This window comes from Staurois parvus, unplaced genomic scaffold, assembly GCF_062004578.1.
Source record: "Staurois parvus isolate SC_StPar_1 unplaced genomic scaffold, SC_StPar_1.0 ptg000903l, whole genome shotgun sequence".
In the NCBI taxonomy this organism is placed as follows: domain Eukaryota; kingdom Metazoa; phylum Chordata; class Amphibia; order Anura; family Ranidae; genus Staurois; species Staurois parvus.
The window spans coordinates 1,018,385-1,037,186 of NW_028318699.1; the positions used below are offsets into that span (position 1 = coordinate 1,018,385).

General features: G+C 45.2%; 1 protein-coding gene across 1 annotated transcript in view; it reads left to right on the forward strand.

Moving 5' to 3' along the window:
• LOC149442182 (integrator complex subunit 14-like) overlaps window positions 1-18,802 on the forward strand; it is a 79,050-nt gene that overhangs the window by 54,231 nt on the left and 6,017 nt on the right. Inside the window, exons 9-11 of the mRNA XM_089656411.1 lie at window positions 6,559-6,597; window positions 6,929-7,051; window positions 15,235-15,300. Of these exons, the coding sequence (XP_089512537.1) occupies window positions 6,559-6,597; window positions 6,929-7,051; window positions 15,235-15,300 (228 nt within the window). The remainder of the gene's footprint in view (window positions 1-6,558; window positions 6,598-6,928; window positions 7,052-15,234; window positions 15,301-18,802) is intronic.

The window sequence follows — 18,802 nt, forward strand, 5'->3', positions numbered from 1 at the left end:
GGAAATTTAGGTATGATCCACTATGTCCAGTTGCTTTATAGAGAACAAAAGCGTTATATACAGCCAATTGAAATAAATAAACTGACACTTTTATGTACCAGCGTTTGGATTTTCGGGAAACTAAATACGGCTGCATCATCTGGTCATTGAAGTCCACCCCTCCCATGTTAAGGTTATAATCGTGGACACAGAGGGGCTTCTCAACAACACCAGCTGCCGTGGTAATTTGGACAGTCGTATCTGCGTGAATGGAAGACAGGAGGTAAACATCCCGTTTGTCCTTCCACTTCACTGTGAGTAATTCTTCATTTCTCAAGCAGGCTTTTTCCCCCTTTTTAAGCCGTTGGGGGAAGCCTCGGCGATTAGATCGCACAGTGCCACATGTGCAAATTCCCAAATTGAACAAATGTCTAAATAGTGGCACGCTTGAATAAAAATTGTCCACGTATAAGTGGTACCCCCTATGGAAATAGGATGACGCCAAGTCCCAAACTATCTTGCCACTGCTCCCCATGTAGTCTGGGCATCCGGGGGGCTCCAAGTAACTATCTTTTCCCTCGTAAATCCGAAACTTACATGTATAGCCTGTTGCCCTCTCACAGGTCTTATACATCTTGATCCCATATCTGGCACGCTTGCTGGGGAGATATTGTTTGATTAGAAGGCGGCCAGAATATTGAATGAGGGACTCATCGATGCAGATGTTTTTCTGGGGAGTATACACATCTGCAAATTTTTGGTTAAAGTGATTTACGAGGGGCCGAATTTTGTGGAGCCGGTCAAATTCAGGGTCACCCCGAGGACGACTGAGTGAGTTGTCGTAGAAGTGCATAAAACGCCTTATCGTCTCATATCTATGCCTGGCCATGGCAGCAGAGAACACGGACATGTGAACAAGAGGGTCGGTGGACCAATACAACCGCAGTTGATTTTTATCATTAATGCCCATGTTGAGGGTTAGGCCCAAAAAAACTTTAAATTCGGAAACCGTAATGGGTTTCCATGCGAATGGTCTGGCAAGGTTTGAATTTGGGTTGGCGGCGATAAATTGTCGTGCATATAAATTGCTTTGATCCACAATCAATGCATAAAGATCTTCTGTGAAAAACAGCTCAAAAAATTAAGGGGAGTATTTAAATTTTCTGTTTCCACCTGAATTCCGGGTTGGGCAGTGAATGGGGGAAGTACGGGTGCTGCAAAATTTGTGGGCTGCCAATCGGGATTTGCAAGCACATCCGGAAGGACACTAGTGGCTCTACGGGCCTGTCTGCAAATTCTTGGTGGCCGCGGGACACTACTTGTGCTCGCCACCGCACCAGCTTGTACTGCACTTATGGGACTCGCCACGTCACCAAGTGATACTGCAGTGCTGGTATGCCTATGACCAGGACGTACTAGGCCGCTGGTGCTCGCCAGTTCACCAAAAGATACTGCGGCACTAGTACTGGCACTCTGCTGCATATGAGAGTCATCATGCATTTGTAGCACCTCAGCAACCTGTGAATGGGATCGGGTACGCCTGACCTTAGCAGGGACCACTTCCTCATCGTCTGAGCTAGCTGTCAGGGTGCCGCTGCTGTCTATAGGTTCGTATTCTGAGCCTGGTTCTGCCAGTGAGTCTTCCCCTTCGCTCTCACTTGACATGCTCAGAATCCTATAGGCCTCTACACTAGTGTACCTTTGCTTAGACATTTTGGCCACTAAATTTACAGGTACCTGGTGCGACTCACGGGAAAAAGAGCGCCTGGCTGTCAGGGACTGCTTGAACCGCTACAAAAAATTTACCGACAAGTGCTAACAGATATCAGGCCTGATTCTGTGAACACTGCGGTTTTGTGTGTAATATGTATCAAGTGACAGTTATCTACTGACACTGCACTTGCTGGGGGAGAAGGGGGGGGCGTAGGGGCTAAACGCAGGTGCTGGCAGGTGTTGGGGCTGATCCCGCTAACACTGCGTTTTTGGGGATACTAAAGTAATGTGAATGCTGGTATAGCGCTGATCGGATCAAAGATATTGATCCAATCAGACACTATACTAGCAATGAAGGTTTAGCGTGCAAGTAAGCGTGTTCCTGGCAATCAAGGGGTCAAATGTGATTATTTGTGTACTAGCGGGCAAACTGGTGCTATCTGGGAGGGAAGCTAAAACTATCGGAAGTCACCAGCGACACTGATACAGTGATCTGTAAAAATTGGTTCACTGATCAGTGACACTGGTGACAGGGCAGTGAAGGGGTCAACTCAGGGGGGGGGCGATCAAGGGGTTAGACGGGACTACTGGTGTATTAGCGGGCAATCTGGCGCTATCTGGGAGGGGCGCTAACACTAACGGAAGTCGCCAGCGACACTGATACAGTGATCAGTAAAAATTGGTTCACTGATTAGTGACACTGGTGACAGGGCAGTGAAGGGGTCAACTCAGGGAGGGGGGGGCGATCAAGAGGTTAGACGGGACTACTGGTGTATTAGCGGGCAATCTGGCGCTATCTGGGAGGGGCGCTAACACTAACGGAAGTCGCCAGCGACACTGATACAGTGATCAGTAAAAATTGGTTCACTGATCAGTGACACTGGTGACAGGGCAGTGAAGAGCTCAACTCAGGGGGGGGGGGAAGCCATCAAGGGGTTAGACGGGACTACTGGTGTATTAGTGGGCAATCTGGCTCTATCTGGGAGGGGCGCTAACACTATCGGAAGTCGCCAGCGACACTGATACAGTGATCAGTAAAAATCGCTTCACTGATCAGTGACACTGGTGACAGGGCAGTTAAGGGGTTAACTGGGGGGGGGGAATTAAGGAGTTAAATGGCTTTATTGGTGTACTGGCGGGCAAACTGGCGCTATCTGGGAGGGGCACTAGCACTATTGGAAATCGCCAGCGACACTGATAAAGTAATCAATAAAAATCGCTTCACTGATCAGTGACACTGGTGACAGGGCAGTGAAGGGTTAACTGGGGGGGGCAATCAGGGGGTTAAATGTGTCCTAGACTGTGTTCTGTCAGTGTGCTGTTTTACTCACGTTTAAATGTCTCTTCTTCTCTGTCTGGAACGGAATGTGTCCAGGCAGAGAAGAATGACATCATATCCTGCCCTGTATAAATATCAACACAGGACAGGATAGGACAGGGACCGATCATCCGATTTCAGCCAGAAATCACTGGCTGAAATCTAATGATTGATCCCTCCTGGATCGAATCGGATCACCCGCGGGTCGGCGGGAGCGCGCGCGCCCCCTGCCGGCGAAAGTGTCGGGAGCGAGGAACCCGTTTTAAAACGTGGTTTTGCGCTCCACTGCCGCCCTGCACACGTATATATACAGTGGCAGGGCGGCAAGCGATTAAAAAGGGAGAAGACAGAATCTGGAGCCACTGAGTATAGCAACCACTTAGCTCCTTGTGTCCATTTCAAACCTTCACTCAACAAGCTGAAGTGAGAAGTTGATTGCTTACGATGCACAACAACTCCGGATCCTGTCTGCACCCATTTTAAGTAAATTCCCCTCGAGGTAGCCCAAAGGAGGACTGTCTACAAGCTCTCTTTAGCCCATTGCACAGTAAGTCCATGAACTTTACAAGCTATATAACCACGGTAACCTACGGAAAAATCTATATCTGCTCATATAGATTTTAGTTGCAGACATTTGCAAATGTATGTGGAAGCCGCACTGCCTCACCAAGGCTCCTCTGTAAAGTGCGGTCCAACTCATTATTATTTATTTCAGGTACTTATATAGCGCCGTCAATTTACACAGCGCTTTACACATATATATATTGAACATTCACATCGGTCCCTTACCCTCAAGGGGTGTACAATCTAAGGACCATAACTCACATTCATACATGCACATATTAGGGCCAATTTAGACAGGATCCAGTTAACCTATCAGCATGTCTTTGGAGTGCGAGAGGAAACCGGAGCACCCAGAGGAAACCCACACAGGCACAGGGAGAACATGCAAACTCCATGCAGGAGACGCCATGGTCGGGAATCGAACCCATGACCCATTTTTACTGCAAGGCAGATGTGCTAACCATACAAGAGTATTCCTGTTGGAACATTCACAACAGAAATAAAAACGGAACCAAATGGAGCGATATAATCACGTTTCCGCCAACAATCCTGTCCTGCATCTTCTCCATCTTCATTGGCTGGCACGAGATGACATCACTTCTGCGCATGCACAGGAGCTATTCATTCTGACACACAGAGACTGGCCCGGAGCTGTAGGCTGAGCTGTGCATGTGCAGATCAGGTTACAGAGCTGGAGATGACATGGAGCAGGTAGGTAGGGGTATTTAACTGCTTGCCATCCAGCCACCGTGGAAAAACGGCCACAAGGTGGCACCGCTGGGCAAAATCATGTTTGAAACGTGATATTGCAAAACAAGTAGGGGGCGCGCGAGAGGCACGCAACCGCCCTACCCGTTCTGCAATAAAACAGCCAGCGGTTTGTCGCTTGTCTGGCAAATTTAACCACCCACCTCTCTCACAAGAGTGTTGTGAAAAGAACGGTGGGTTGACCACGCCCATGGGAAAACCACACTTTAGGCGAACAGGTCCTGCTGTCTATCCTCCGTAAAGGGGTACACCTTCTTCCCCGTTTTACAGTCGAGCGTGCACACACAGACGGGACAGCAGTAAAGAGCTTTGTAGTATTTTGAGGGGGAGTTTACTTAAAAAGGGAGAAGACAGAATCTGGAGCCACAGAGTATAGCAACCACTCAGCTCCTTGTGTCCATTTCAAACCTTCACTCAACAAGCTGAAGTGAGAAGTTGATTGCTTACGATGCACAACAACTCCGGATCCTGTCTGCACCCATTTTAAGTAAATTCCCCTCGAGGTAGCCCAAAGGAGGACTGTCTACAAGCTCTCTTTAGCCCATTGCACAGTAAGTCCATGAACTTTACAAGCTATATAACCACGGTAACCTACGGAAAAATCTATATCTGCTCATATAGATTTTAGTTGCAGACATTTGCAAATGTATGTGGAAGCCGCACTGCCTCACCAAGGCTCCTCTGTAAAGTGCGGTCCAACTCATTATTATTTATTATAGGTACTTATATAGCGCCGTCAATTTACGCAGCGCTTTACACATATATATATTGAACATTCACATCGGTCCCTTACCCTCAAGGGGTGTACAATCTAAGGACCCTAACTCACATTCATACATGCACATATTAGGGCCAATTTAGACAGGATCCAGTTAACCTATCAGCATGTCTTTGGAGTGCGGGAGGAAACCGGAGCACCCGGAGGAAACCCACACAGGCACAGGGAGAACATGTAAACTCCATGCAGGAGACGCCATGGTTGGGAATCGAACCCATGACCCATTTTTACTGCAAGGCAGATGTGCTAACCATACAAGAGTCTTCCTGTTGGAACATTCACAACAGAAATAAAAACGGAACCAAATGGAGCGATATAATCACGTTTCCGCCAACAATCCTGTCCTGCATCTTCTCCATCTTCATTGGCTGGCACGAGATGACATCACTTCTGCGCATGCACAGGAGCTATTCATTCTGTCACACAGAGACTGGCCCGGAGCTGTAGGCTGAGCTGTGCATGTGCAGATCAGGTTACAGAGCTGGAGATGACATGGAGCAGGTAGGTAGGGGTATTTAACTGCTTGCCATCCAGCCACCGTGGAAAAACGGCCACAAGGTGGCACCGCTGGGCAAAATCACGTTTAAAACGTGATATCGCAAAACAAGTAGGGGGCGCGCGAGAGGCACGCAACCGCCCTACCCGTTCTGCAATAAAACAGCCAGCGGTTTGTCGCTTGTCTGGCAAATTTAACCACCCAACTCTCTCACAAGAGTGTTGTGAAAAGAACGGTGGGTTGACCACGCCCATGGGAAAACCACACTTTAGGCGAACAGGTCCTGCTGTCTATCCTCCGTAAAGGGGTACACCTTCTTCCCCGTTTTACAGTCGAGCGTGCACACACAGACGGGACAGCAGTAAAGAGCTTTGTAGTATTTTGAGGGGGAGTTTACTTAAAAAGGGAGAAGACAGAATCTGGAGTAACTGAGTATAGCAACCACTCAGCTCCTTGTGTCCATTTCAAACCTTCACTCAACAAGCTGAAGTGAGAAGTTGATTGCTTACGATGCACAACAACTTCGGATCCTGTCTGCACCCATTTTAAGTAAATTCCCCTTGAGGTAGCCCAAAGGAGGACTGTCTACAAGCTCTCTTTAGCCCATTGCACAGTAAGTCCATGAACTTTACAAGCTATATAACCACGGTAACCTACGGAAAAATCTATATCTGCTCATATAGATTTTAGTTGCAGACATTTGCAAATGTATGTGGAAGCCGCACTGCCTCACCAAGGCTCCTCTGTAAAGTGTGGTCCAACTCATTATTATTTATTTCAGGTACTTATATAGCGCCGTCAATTTACGCAGCGCTTTACACATATATATATTGAACATTCACATCGGTCCCTTACCCTCAATGGGTGTACAATCTAAGAATATAATATTTTTGCTGTGAAGAAGAGGCATGTGATCTCCGCTGAGTCCAATTCAGTTTTGAGAACTGCAAAAGTAAACCAATCATCTGTGATAATATCTTGTAGGCAGAGAAACTGCCCAATAATCTTACAAAAACCTCTGGAAGAGCCTGACATTGTGAATGGATTCATGGAATTTATTTACCAAAAAAATTAAACATATACAGCCTTATTCTACATAATTAAAAAACTAATCTTTATTTCATGATGGAATAACCTTTGGATGGTAATATATTTTCCTCAAAAAGCATTTTATTTAAAAAAATCCAATTTATATAAAAACAAATCCGATTTAAATCAAAAAAATCCGATTTAAATAAAAAAATCTGATTTTTTTTATTTTTTTTAAAAAATCATTGATTTTTATGCACACTGCTGAGAACACATTTCTTTTTTAGATGCCAAGGAGAATCCATATGGCGAAGAAGACAACAAGAGCCCATTTCCCCTGCAACCCAAGTCAAAGAGAAGCTATGCACAGAATGTAACCGTATGGATTAAACCTAGTGGACTGCAGGTAACTGCCTTGATGGTATGTTCTTAGTTCAGTACTGCGTCCTGTAGTAATGTAGGGTCCAGCAGAAGGAACCACAGTGCATGGTGATGGACCAGGTACTCAAGACACCAGAAAGTATGTCATGTTTCTAGTTCAGTACTGCATACTGTAGTAATGTAGGGTCCAGCGGAAGGAATCGCTGTGCATGGCGGAGAACCAGGTACCCAAGACTCTGGAAAGTATGTTATGTTCTTGGTTCAGTACTGCATATAGTAGTAATGTAGGGTCCAGCAGAAGGAATCCCTGTGCATGGTGGAGAACCAGGTATCCAAGACACTGGAAAGTATGTCATGTTCTTGGTTCAGTACTGCATCCTGCAGTAATGTAGGGTCCAGCAGAAGGAATCGCCGTGCGTGGCGGAGAACCAGGTATCCAAGACTCCGGAAAGTATGTCATGTTCCTAGTTCAGTACTACATCCTGCAGTAATGTAGGGTCCAGCAGAAGGAATCGCTGTGCGTGGCGGAAAACCAGGTATCCAAGACACTGGAAAGCATGTCATGTTCTTGGTTCAGTACTACATCCTGCAGTAATGTTGGGGTCCAGCAGAAGGAATCGCTGTGCGTGTTGTAGAACCAGGTATCCAAGACACCGGAAAGTATGTCATGTTCTTGGTTCAGTACTACATCCTGCAGTAATGTTGGGGTCCAGCAGAAGGAATCGCTGTGCGTGTTGTAGAACCAGGTATCCAAGACACCGGACAGTATGTCATGTTCTTGGTTCAGTACTGCGTCCTGCAGTAATGTAGGGTCCAGCAGAAGGAATTGCCGTGCATGGTGGAGAAACAGCTACCCAAGACACTGGAAAGTATGTCATGTTCTTGGTTCAGTACTACATCCTGCAGTAATGTAGGGTCCAGCAGAAGGAATCGCCATGCGTGGCGAAGAACCAGGTATCCAAGACACCGGAAAGTATGTCATGTTCTTGGTTCAGTACTGCATACAGTAGTAATGTAAGGTCCAGCAGAAGGAATCACCATGCGTGGTGGAGGACCAGGTATCTAAGACTCCGGAAAGTATGTCATGTTCTTGGTTCAGTACTACATCCTGTAGTAATGTAGGGTCCAGCAGACGGAATCCCTGTGTATGGTGGAGAACCAGGTATCTAAGACACTGGAAAGTATGTCATGTTCTCAGGTCAGTACTGCATACAGTAGTAATGTAGGGTCCAGAAGAAGGAATCGCTGTGCATGGCGGAGAACCAGGTATCCAAGACTCCGGAAAGTATGTCATGTTTCTAGTTCAGTATTGCATACAGTAGAAAATGTAGGGTCCAGCAGACGGAATCACCGTTCATGGCCAGGAACCAGGTTTCCAAGACAGCTGTAAGTGTGCTGGTGGTGGTGACTGCTCAACTCCTTCATGATAGTGAAGATTTACAACACCACCCACATAAGTATGTATTCATCTTCTTTCTTTACAGGGTGGATTTATTGTTGGTTTGAAGAGTTGGCAACAAAGTTGCTTTAAAGCCACAGCCGCCATACTTATTGAGGAAAGCACAAAAACAATAGAGGCTGCGACTGCTGACCTCTTTCTGAAAATGCTTGTTGTCTGGCTGTCAGCTAACCGCTTGAGTTTAGTACGTTCTAAGACTCCGAACTTGAAAAGTACACAGAGCAGAGGATCCATACTACACACTACTGCCCCCAACACCGTTCCACCCTCCCTCCTTGGCCACTGCGCCCATCACACTGACAGATGCTTGGCTGGACCGTTTTATACTGAAGATGGGCTGAGCCTGATGGGGGAACTGAGAAATTGGTTCCCCTATCAGATCTGCTCCAATTTTGACTGACAACATACGGCAGTGTGCAGATCTATATGTGTTGTTCAGTCCAATAGTGTCTTTAGACTCTGCTCCATGCTGCGCACTCCTCTGATTTTGTCGCTGGAGCCCTTTCTGTGTGAGATCCGAGCAGATTGTAATATCTCTGGTTTTCATAAACCATCTGGGGAACATAAAATGGCCGCGTTTGCGGACGATCTTATCTTTTTTTCTTAACGACCCTCTTATTGCCCAATATTTTGCAGGCGCTTGGGGACTATGGTAGCCTCTGCTACTTCAAAATCAGCCTCATGAAATCCTCGGCACCGAACATTTCCACCAAGTCCACGGTCCTTAGTCACCTTCGCCCTTCCTTCTCTTTCCATTGGGCCACGGACTCGATCAGGTACCTGGGCACTAATATTATGCCAGATTCTGCTCTTAAGGAAGACCTTCTCCGATGGCAATCCCTTACGCTGACATGGTTTGGTCGATGTAGTGCGCTTAAGATGACAGTGCTGCCCCGTATACTGTACTTATTACAAGCCCTCCCCATCAAGCTTCCCACGTCCTTTCGGAAGGTCAATGCCCTATTCCGCACTTATATCTGGTCACATGGGGGGGGGTCACATTTGGCTTTCCATGTTCTGACCCTGCTTAAGACATGTGGACGTGGGGATTGCTGGATATTTGCTCCAATTATAGAGCCGCTCACCTCACTCGCCTGGCTGATTGGCACTGCCATGGTGTTGCCAAGCACTGGATTGCCATGGAATTGGAGGACTCTGGGGGCACGGCCCTGAGTTGGCCGTGGATGCGATGTCCTTTACCTCCCGACCTAGTAGCATGCCTAACTCTTGGTGCCACTCTTGTAGTTACTCTAGAAGCATTCCGCAACATGTCCAACTCTCCGGCACCTTATTCTCTGGTTACCATTCTGGGAAAGCCTGACTTCCCTCCAGGACAAGAAGACCCTCAATTTGCTTGTCTCACAACTACTGGCTACTCTCACTTAGTGGACTTTCTCAATCCCACTAGGGTCCTTCTTGCCAATGATTTTACTCGACTGGTGGATCCCCCATTGAGTTTCTGGAGAGGTATTCAGCTCCGCTCCTAACTGCGTTCTGTTTTGCGTGCTCCTGGTATTTCTTGAAAGTTGACTGCCTTTTGAAGCTCTATGTCACAAGGGAGAACCAATTCACCATAGCCTCTCCACCATCTTCTTTTCTCTTATTCACCCGGAACCCAACTTTGTTCCTCCTTTCCTATCTAAATGGGAGTGTGACCTGGACATCTCCTTTACCACGTCACTATGGGAAAAGATCTTGCACTTTGCCCATAAGTCTTCTTTAGCCACCAAAGTACAGGAGACCAAGTATAAGCTCCTCACGCATTGGTACCGGGTGCCATCTAAACTTCACCGTATTTCGTCGTAGCTTCCTGATGTGTGTTAGCGATTTGAAGCCAATGGTGGCACTCTCCTCCATGTCTTCTGGCAGTGCCCAAGGCTTCAGCCCTTTTGGTGAGGGGTGACTGACATTATCAAACAACTTACCGCTATGGACCTGCATGATGACCCGGCGGGCTGCCAGTTGCATCTTTCGGGGAGACCCATCAAAAAAATATAATGCTTCTATCGCTGCTTAACATGGTCAAGGCATGTATTCCTCTATGGTGAAAAGGCAACCACCCTTCTACCCTTTCATTGTAGTTTTGCAAGGTGAACGAGCTTAGGGACATGGAGGATCTCACAGCCACCCTGTATAATGAGGAGATATTTTGGGACACCTGGCACCTTTGGCAATATTTTCAATTTGCAGATGAATACCTGACCGAATCTACTCGCCCTCACTGAATGTCTTGCCTCTGAATTTATTCTCTCTTGAGAAGAGGAGATTAAGTGGGGATATGATCTCCATGTATAATACATATGGGGGGATATGATCTCCATGTATAATACATAAGGGGGGATATGATCTCCATGTATAATACATAAGGGGGGGGATATGATCACCATGTATAATACATAAGGGGGGATATGATCACCATGTATAATACATAAGGGGGGATATGATCTCCATGTATAATACATAAGGGGGGATATGATCACCATGTATAATACATAAGGGGGATATGATCTCCATGTGTAATACATAAGGGGGGATATGATCTCCATGTATAATACATAAGGGGGGATATGATCTCCATGTATAATACATAAGGGGGGATATGATCTCCATGTATAATACATAAGGGGGGATATGATCTCCATGTATAATACATAAGGGGGGATATGATCTCCATGTATAATACATAAGGGGGGATATGATCTCCATGTATAATACATAAGGGGGATATGATCACCATGTGTAATACATAAGGGGGGATATGATCTCCATGCGTAATACATAAGGGGGGGGATATGATCAACATGTATATTACATAGGGGGGGATATGATCTCCATGCACAATACATAAGGGGGATATGATCTCCATGCATAATACATAAGGGGGGATATGATCTCCATGCGTAATACATAAGGGGGGGATATGATTTCCATGTGTAATACATAAGGGGGGATATGATCAACATGTATAATACATAAGGGGGGATATGATCTCCATGTATAATACATAAGGGGGATATGATCTCCATGTATAATACATAAGGGGGATATGATCTCCATGTATAATACATAAGGGGGATATGATCTCCACGTATAATACATAAGGGGGATATGATCTCCACGTATAATACATAAGGGGGGATATGATCTCCACGTGTAATACATAAGGGGGGGATATGATCACCATGTGTAATACATAAGGGGGATATGATCTCCATGTATAATACATAAGGGGGGATATGATCTCCATGTATAATACATAAGGGGGGATATGATCTCCATGTATAATACATAAGGGGGGATATGATCTCCATGTATAATACATAAGGGGGATATGATCACCATGTGTAATACATAAGGGGGGATATGATCTCCATGCGTAATACATAAGGGGGGGGATATGATCAACATGTATATTACATAGGGGGGGATATGATCTCCATGCACAATACATAAGGGGGATATGATCTCCATGCATAATACATAAGGGGGGATATGATCTCCATGCGTAATACATAAGGGGGGGATATGATTTCCATGTGTAATACATAAGGGGGGATATGATCAACATGTATAATACATAAGGGGGGATATGATCTCCATGTATAATACATAAGGGGGATATGATCTCCATGTATAATACATAAGGGGGATATGATCTCCATGTATAATACATAAGGGGGATATGATCTCCATGTATAATACATAAGGGGGATATGATCTCCATGTATAATACATAAGGGGGGATATGATCTCCATGTATAATACATAAGGGGGATATGATCTCCACGTATAATACATAAGGGGGGATATGATCTCCACGTGTAATACATAAGGGGGGGATATGATCACCATGTGTAATACATAAGGGGGATATGATCTCCATGTATAATACATAAGGGGGGATATGATCTCCATGTATAATACATAAGGGGGGATATGATCTCCATGTATAATACATAAGGGGGATATGATCTCCATGTATAATACATAAGGGGGGATATGATCAACATGTGTAATACATAAGGGGGGATATGATCTCCATGTGTAATACATAAGGGGGGATATGATCTCCATGTATAAATACATCAGTGGTTCATATAGTGAACTCGGTGTAGAGTCATTCCCCCTGAGGTCATCACAGAGGACAAGGGGGCGCTCTTTACGTCTGGAGGAAAAGAAATGTAATCTCCAAACACGGAAAGGTTTCTTCACAGTAAGAGCTGTGAGAATGTGGAATAGACTCCCTCAAGAGTTGGTTGTTGCCAGCTCAGTGGATTGCTGTAGGAAAGTCCTGGATTCTTTCCTGGATACACAGAATATAACTGGATATAACATTTATAGGTAAAGTTGATCCAGGGAATATCCGATTGCCTCTCGGGGGATCAGGATGGAATTTGTTCCCTGCAGGAGCAAATTGGATTGTGCTTTTCTGGGTTTTTTGCCTTCCTCTGGATCAACTGTGGGTATAGGATTATAACTTTTTTTTTTTTTTTCTATGGTTGAACTGGATGGACTTTTGTCTTTTTTCAGCCAGACTAACTATTTAACCTGGCTTGACCTCTCACTCCAGGAGGGGATGCAACCCCCAAGGCTCTTGTTCTGTTTCTCCTGTATCCCATCTCTCCTCTCCCTCTATTTTCTCCTTTTCATTTAACTCTCTCTGCGCCTTTCTAACTTTGTTTTTCTTTTTCCTTTCTGTCCCAGCCCCTACAGTATCCTACTGTGGGGTCCCCCCCCCTCACTTTTCCCCCCCATTCTATTATGTCTTTACGATACTGGTAGAGTTTTTTCTCTGTCGGTTTGATATTATCTCTACGTTCTTTCACATCTTTGTAACTATACATTCGATCCGCTCTCTTTGTGCTTTGGCATAATCCTCCTTTTCTTAGGATGTCATTTAAACGATCACCCGATGATTTGTTCTGGTCCTGTTTTGTTGTCATACAGTATATGTGCTGTTTCATTCGCTCTTGATACTTTCTTCTCACATGCAAACTTGATGAACCCCTAAAGATTCTATGTGACTATTTCAGGCTTGGTCTAGATGTTTATATTGGTTTTTTTTCTGTATTCTGGTGAATCTTTCTCCTGGTTCTTTTTATTGTATGTTAATTTCACCAATAAATAATTACAAAAAAAAAAAAAGTATCACTTTAATTGCTGCCAGTTTCCTAACCAGAAAACTTGTTAATTCTTTAAGAATTTGTCACTGATAGATTCTTGAAGCGGCGTATGGTAGCATAACGCGTACCGTAGTTCTTAACCATTTCCATACCGGGCAATTTTACACCTTCCTGCCCAGGCCATTTTTCAGGTTTCAGCGCTCTCACACTTTGAATGACAATTGCGCGGTCATACAACATTGTACCCAAACTAAAATTTTATCATTTTCTTCACACAACTAGAGCTTTCTTTTGGTGGTATTTAATCACCGCCGGGGTTTTTATTTTTTGCTAAATTAACAAAAAAAGACCAAAAATTAAAAAAAAAACACGTTTTTCTTTGTTTCTGTTATAAAAGTTTGCAAATAAATAATTGTTCTTCATAAATTTAGGCCGAGATGTATTCTGCTACATGTCTTTGGTGAAAATAACCCAAATTAGGATGTATTATTTAGTCTGTAGGAAAGTTATAGAGTTCACAAACTATGGGATAGATCTGAATATTGATCAATCCTGAAGTACCGACGGCCAATCTAATTTCTTGAGGTCCAGGAATTTCAGAACAGTACAGATATCCCCCAAATGACCCCTTTTTGCAGAGTAGACAGTCCAACGTACTTCATAAGAAACGTGGCGAGTTTTTTGAAGTTATATTTTTTTTAGTCATAATTTTTCGGAAAATTAAAAAATGCAAAAAATTATTTTCACAATTTTTTTTTTTTTTACATACTGTCACCAGTGCAGTACAGCGTCTTCTTATAACTGGCATGGCGGTGATCAGAGACACTGACTGGTGACAGTATGAAAAAAAAATAATATATATATTTTTTTATTTATTTATTTTTTATTACATTTTGTTTCTTTTTTTTAAGATTTTTTTTTCATATTTCACTATGTCCAAAGTAGTACAATGTTACCATAGTAACATTGTACTACTTTGGGGAAGTGATCAGTATTTTTTTATATTTTACACAATTTGCTTATAGCAAAGAATTACTTTGCTATAAGCAAGCATTTACCTGAATGACATCGATTCATTCAGGGTTTTCTTTTTTTTTTTTTGTGCTTAGCTGTGATTTGGCCACAGCTAATCACATGACATGTGCATGTGATTAGCTGTGACCATTCACCGCTAGACAGTAGTATACAATGGATGGCATGAATAAAACCATCCATTGCATACAACTGTCATGTGACCTGCTGTGATTGGTCACAGCAGATCACATGGTACCGGCAACGGGGGCCGATACTCAGATCTGTCATTGGCCGTGTCCGAGGTACACGGCCAGTGACAGATCGCGCCGCTGCGCGGCTCTGCAAGCGCGAAATGTACGCATGTGTGGGAGGACGGAACGCTGATGACATTTGCCGGCCGCCATTCGGCCATAGGGCGGGCGGCAAATGGTTAAAGGAACTACCACCAGAAAAATGGCATTAAAGCCGTTTTGAATTGACGCCCTCATATTGTACCGTAGTTGTCAGCATTAAAAATTAGCAGTTCTTGCAGTTGTTAAAATCAGTAGTGTATGGAACCCTCTTGCTTGTTTGCCACATTTTACTTTTTTTTTCTTTTTCTTTTTTTGTTAGACTGATGTGCAGAAGATTCTGCGGAATGCCAGGAAACTTCCGGAGAAAACGCAGACGTTCTACAAAGTAAGATAAAGTTCCCAATATCTTTTAGTTCTTTATTTATTAAAGCGGAGTTCCACCCAAAAGGGGAAGTCCTGCTTTAAAGATTGGTCCCCCGCTCCCCATTAAGGATTGGTACCTTTGAGGAGCTGGTACCCGAATTTGACAGGTACCCGCTCCCACTGCGATCGCCTAGGAGATCGGAAACGGAAATTGTCCTCCCTCCCCGAAGTCTTGTGGGACACGTGACAGGTCCCAGAAGACGACGGGGCCATTCAGGAAGCGCAGCTCTACTCGCGCATGCGCAGTGGGCACCCGGCTGTGAAGCCGCAAGCTGTCACAGCCGGGTGCCCACACTGAAGATGCCGGCGCCGGGGAGAGAAGACGGCCGGTGAAACCAGCTGTGGTGAGGCCGTCGCCATCTTGAAGTGGTGTGCCCACACTGAAGATGCCGGCGCCTGGAATACACGACGGACGGTGAAAAAGGCTGCGGCGGGGGGCAACGCGGGATCGTGGGACAGGTAAGTGGCTGTTTTTTTAAATGTCAGCAGCTATAGTTTTTGTAGCTGCTGACTTTTATTTTTTTACAGATTGAGTGGAACTCTGCTTTAAGATGAAACAATTCTTTGATTAGTAGGATGCTGTGCAAACAAACCTAAAAGAGGAAGTGGAAGCAAAAGAATAATAGAGGTATTATCCCCGGCTCTTCCATCCTGACTTGTGCTCCATCTCCGTAGCCTCTCTGAATCTGTTTTGAGGTTGAGAAGCCAAGCCTGGACATTTTACAGCACCTTCGTTTATTTATAAGGGATCTTTATCTTTTGAGTAACAATTTTTCTTAATTTTTAGTATTTTCCAAAGATGTGTTTAATAAATTAAGCAATAACTTTTGATCATGTCTCAGCTGGCCTGCTCTTCTTCTTCTTTCTTTTTTTTTTTTTTTTTTTTTTTTTTTATGATGTATTGCAGGAAGATGTTCACTGATGCTGTGCCTAGTCAGCTTTCTGTTCATTTTGTACCGGTAGTATACCGAACTATAGCTGATGTTTTGCTGTTGAGCCAGCTTTTTAGGTATGTTACACTATATGCAAAAAGTTCAGTATGTGGACATCACTCCAAATGTGATTCTCGTAGTTTCCCGTGAAGGGTACTAATAATGCTACAGTATTCAGACATTTTAGGCCAGGGTTTCTCAACCAGGGTTCCTCCAGAGGTTGCCAGGGGTTCCTTGAGCAATGAGCAATTTTTGCCTCTCAGGTAAGTTCCCGCTGACACCATTGATATTTTTAGCAATCTGTAAGGGGGTAATTCTTCCCAATGACCACAAGTGTGAGGAGCATTGTTCCCAATGACCACAAGTGTGAGGAGCATTGTTCCCAATGACCACAAGTGTGTGGAGCATTCTTCCCAATGACCACAAGTGTGAGGAGCATTCTTCCCACTGACCACAAGTGTGAGGAGCATTCTTCCCACTGTCCACAAGTGTGAGGAGCATTCTTCCCACTGTCCACAAGTATGAGGAGCATTCTTCCCACTGTCCACAAGTGTGAGGAGCATTCTTCCCACTGTCCACAAGTGTGAGGAGCATTCTTCCCACTGTCCACAAGTGTGAGGAGCATTCTTCCCAATGACCACAAGTGTGAAGAGCATTCTTCCCAATGACCACAAGTGTGAGGAGCATTCTTCCCAATGACCACAAGTGTGAGGAGCATTCTTCCCACTGACCACAAGTGTGAGGAGCATTCTTCCCAATGACCACAAGTGTGAGGAGCATCCTTCCCACTGACCACAAGTGTGAGGAGCATTCTTCCCACTGTCCACAAGTGTGAGGAGCATTCTTCCCACTGTCCACAAGTGTGAGGAGCATTCTTCCCACTGTCCACAAGTGTGAGGAGCATTCTTCCCACTGTCCACAAGTGTGAGGAGCATTCTTCCCACTGTCCACAAGTGTGAGGAGCATTCTTCCCACTGTCCACAAGTGTGAGGAGCATTCTTCCCACTGTCCACAAGTGTGAGGAGCATTCTTCCCACTGTCCACAAGTGTGAGGAGCATTCTTCCCACTGTCCACAAGTGTGAGGAGCATTCTTCCCAATGACCACAAGTGTGAGGAGCATTCTTCCCAATGACCACAAGTGTGAAGAGCATTCTTCCCAATGACCACAAGTGTGAGGAGCATTCTTCCCAATGACCACAAGTGTGAGGAGCATTCTTCCCAATGACCACAAGTGTGAGGAGCATTCTTCCCAATGACCACAAGTGTGAGGAGCATTCTTCCCAATGACCACAAGTGTGAGGAGCATTCTTCCCACTGACCACAAGTGTGAGGAGCATTCTTCCCACTGACCACAAGTGTGAGGAGCATTCTTCCCAATGACCACAAGTGTGAGGAGCATTCTTCCCAATGACCACAAGTGTGAGGAGCATTCTTCCCACTGACCACAAGTGTGAGGAGCATTCTTCCCAATGACCACAAGTGTGAGGAGCTTTCTTCCCACTGACCACAAGTGTGAGGAGCATTCTTCCCACTGTCCACAAGTGTGAGGAGCATTCTTCCCACTGTCCACAAGTGTGAGGAGCATTCTTCCCACTGTCCACAAGTGTGAGGAGCATTCTTCCCACTGTCCACAAGTGTGAGGAGCATTCTTCCCACTGTCCACAAGTGTGAGGAGCATTCTTCCCACTGTCCACAAGTGTGAGGAGCATTCTTCCCACTGTCCACAAGTGTGAGGAGCATTCTTCCCACTGTCCACAAGTGTGAGGAGCATTCTTCCCACTGTCCACAAGTGTGAGGAGCATTCTTCCCACTGTCCACAAGTGTGAGGAGCATTCTTCCCACTGTCCACAAGTGTGAGGAGCATTCTTCCCACTGTCCACAAGTGTGAGGAGCATTCTTCCCACTGTCCACAAGTGTGAGGAGCATTCTTCCCAATGACCACAAGTGTCAGGAGCATTCTTCCCAATGACCACAAGTGTCAGGAGCATTCTTCCCAATGACCACAAGTAAGAGGAGCATTCTTCCCAATGACCACAAGTGTGAGGAGCATTCTTTCCAATGACCACAAGTGTGAGGAGCATTGTTCCCAATGACCACAAGTGTGAGGAGCTTTGTTCCCAATGACCACAAGTGTGAGGAGCTTTGTTCCCACTGACCACAAGTGTGAGGAGCATTCTTCCCACTGTCCACAAGTGTGTGGAGCATTCTTCCCAATGACCACAAGTGTGAGGAGCATTCTTCCCACTGACCACAAGTGTGAGGAGCATTCTTCCCACTGTCCACAAGTGTGAGGAGCATTCTTCCCACTGTCCACAAGTGTGAGGAGCATTCTTCCCACTGTCCACAAGTGTGAGGAGCATTCTTCCCACTGTCCACAAGTGTGAGGAGCATTCTTCCCACTGTCCACAAGTGTGAGGAGCATTCTTCCCAATGACCACAAGTGTGAGGAGCATTCTTCCCACTGTCCACAAGTGTGAGGAGCATTCTTCCCACTGTCCACAAGTGTGAGGAGCATTCTTCCCACTGTCCAC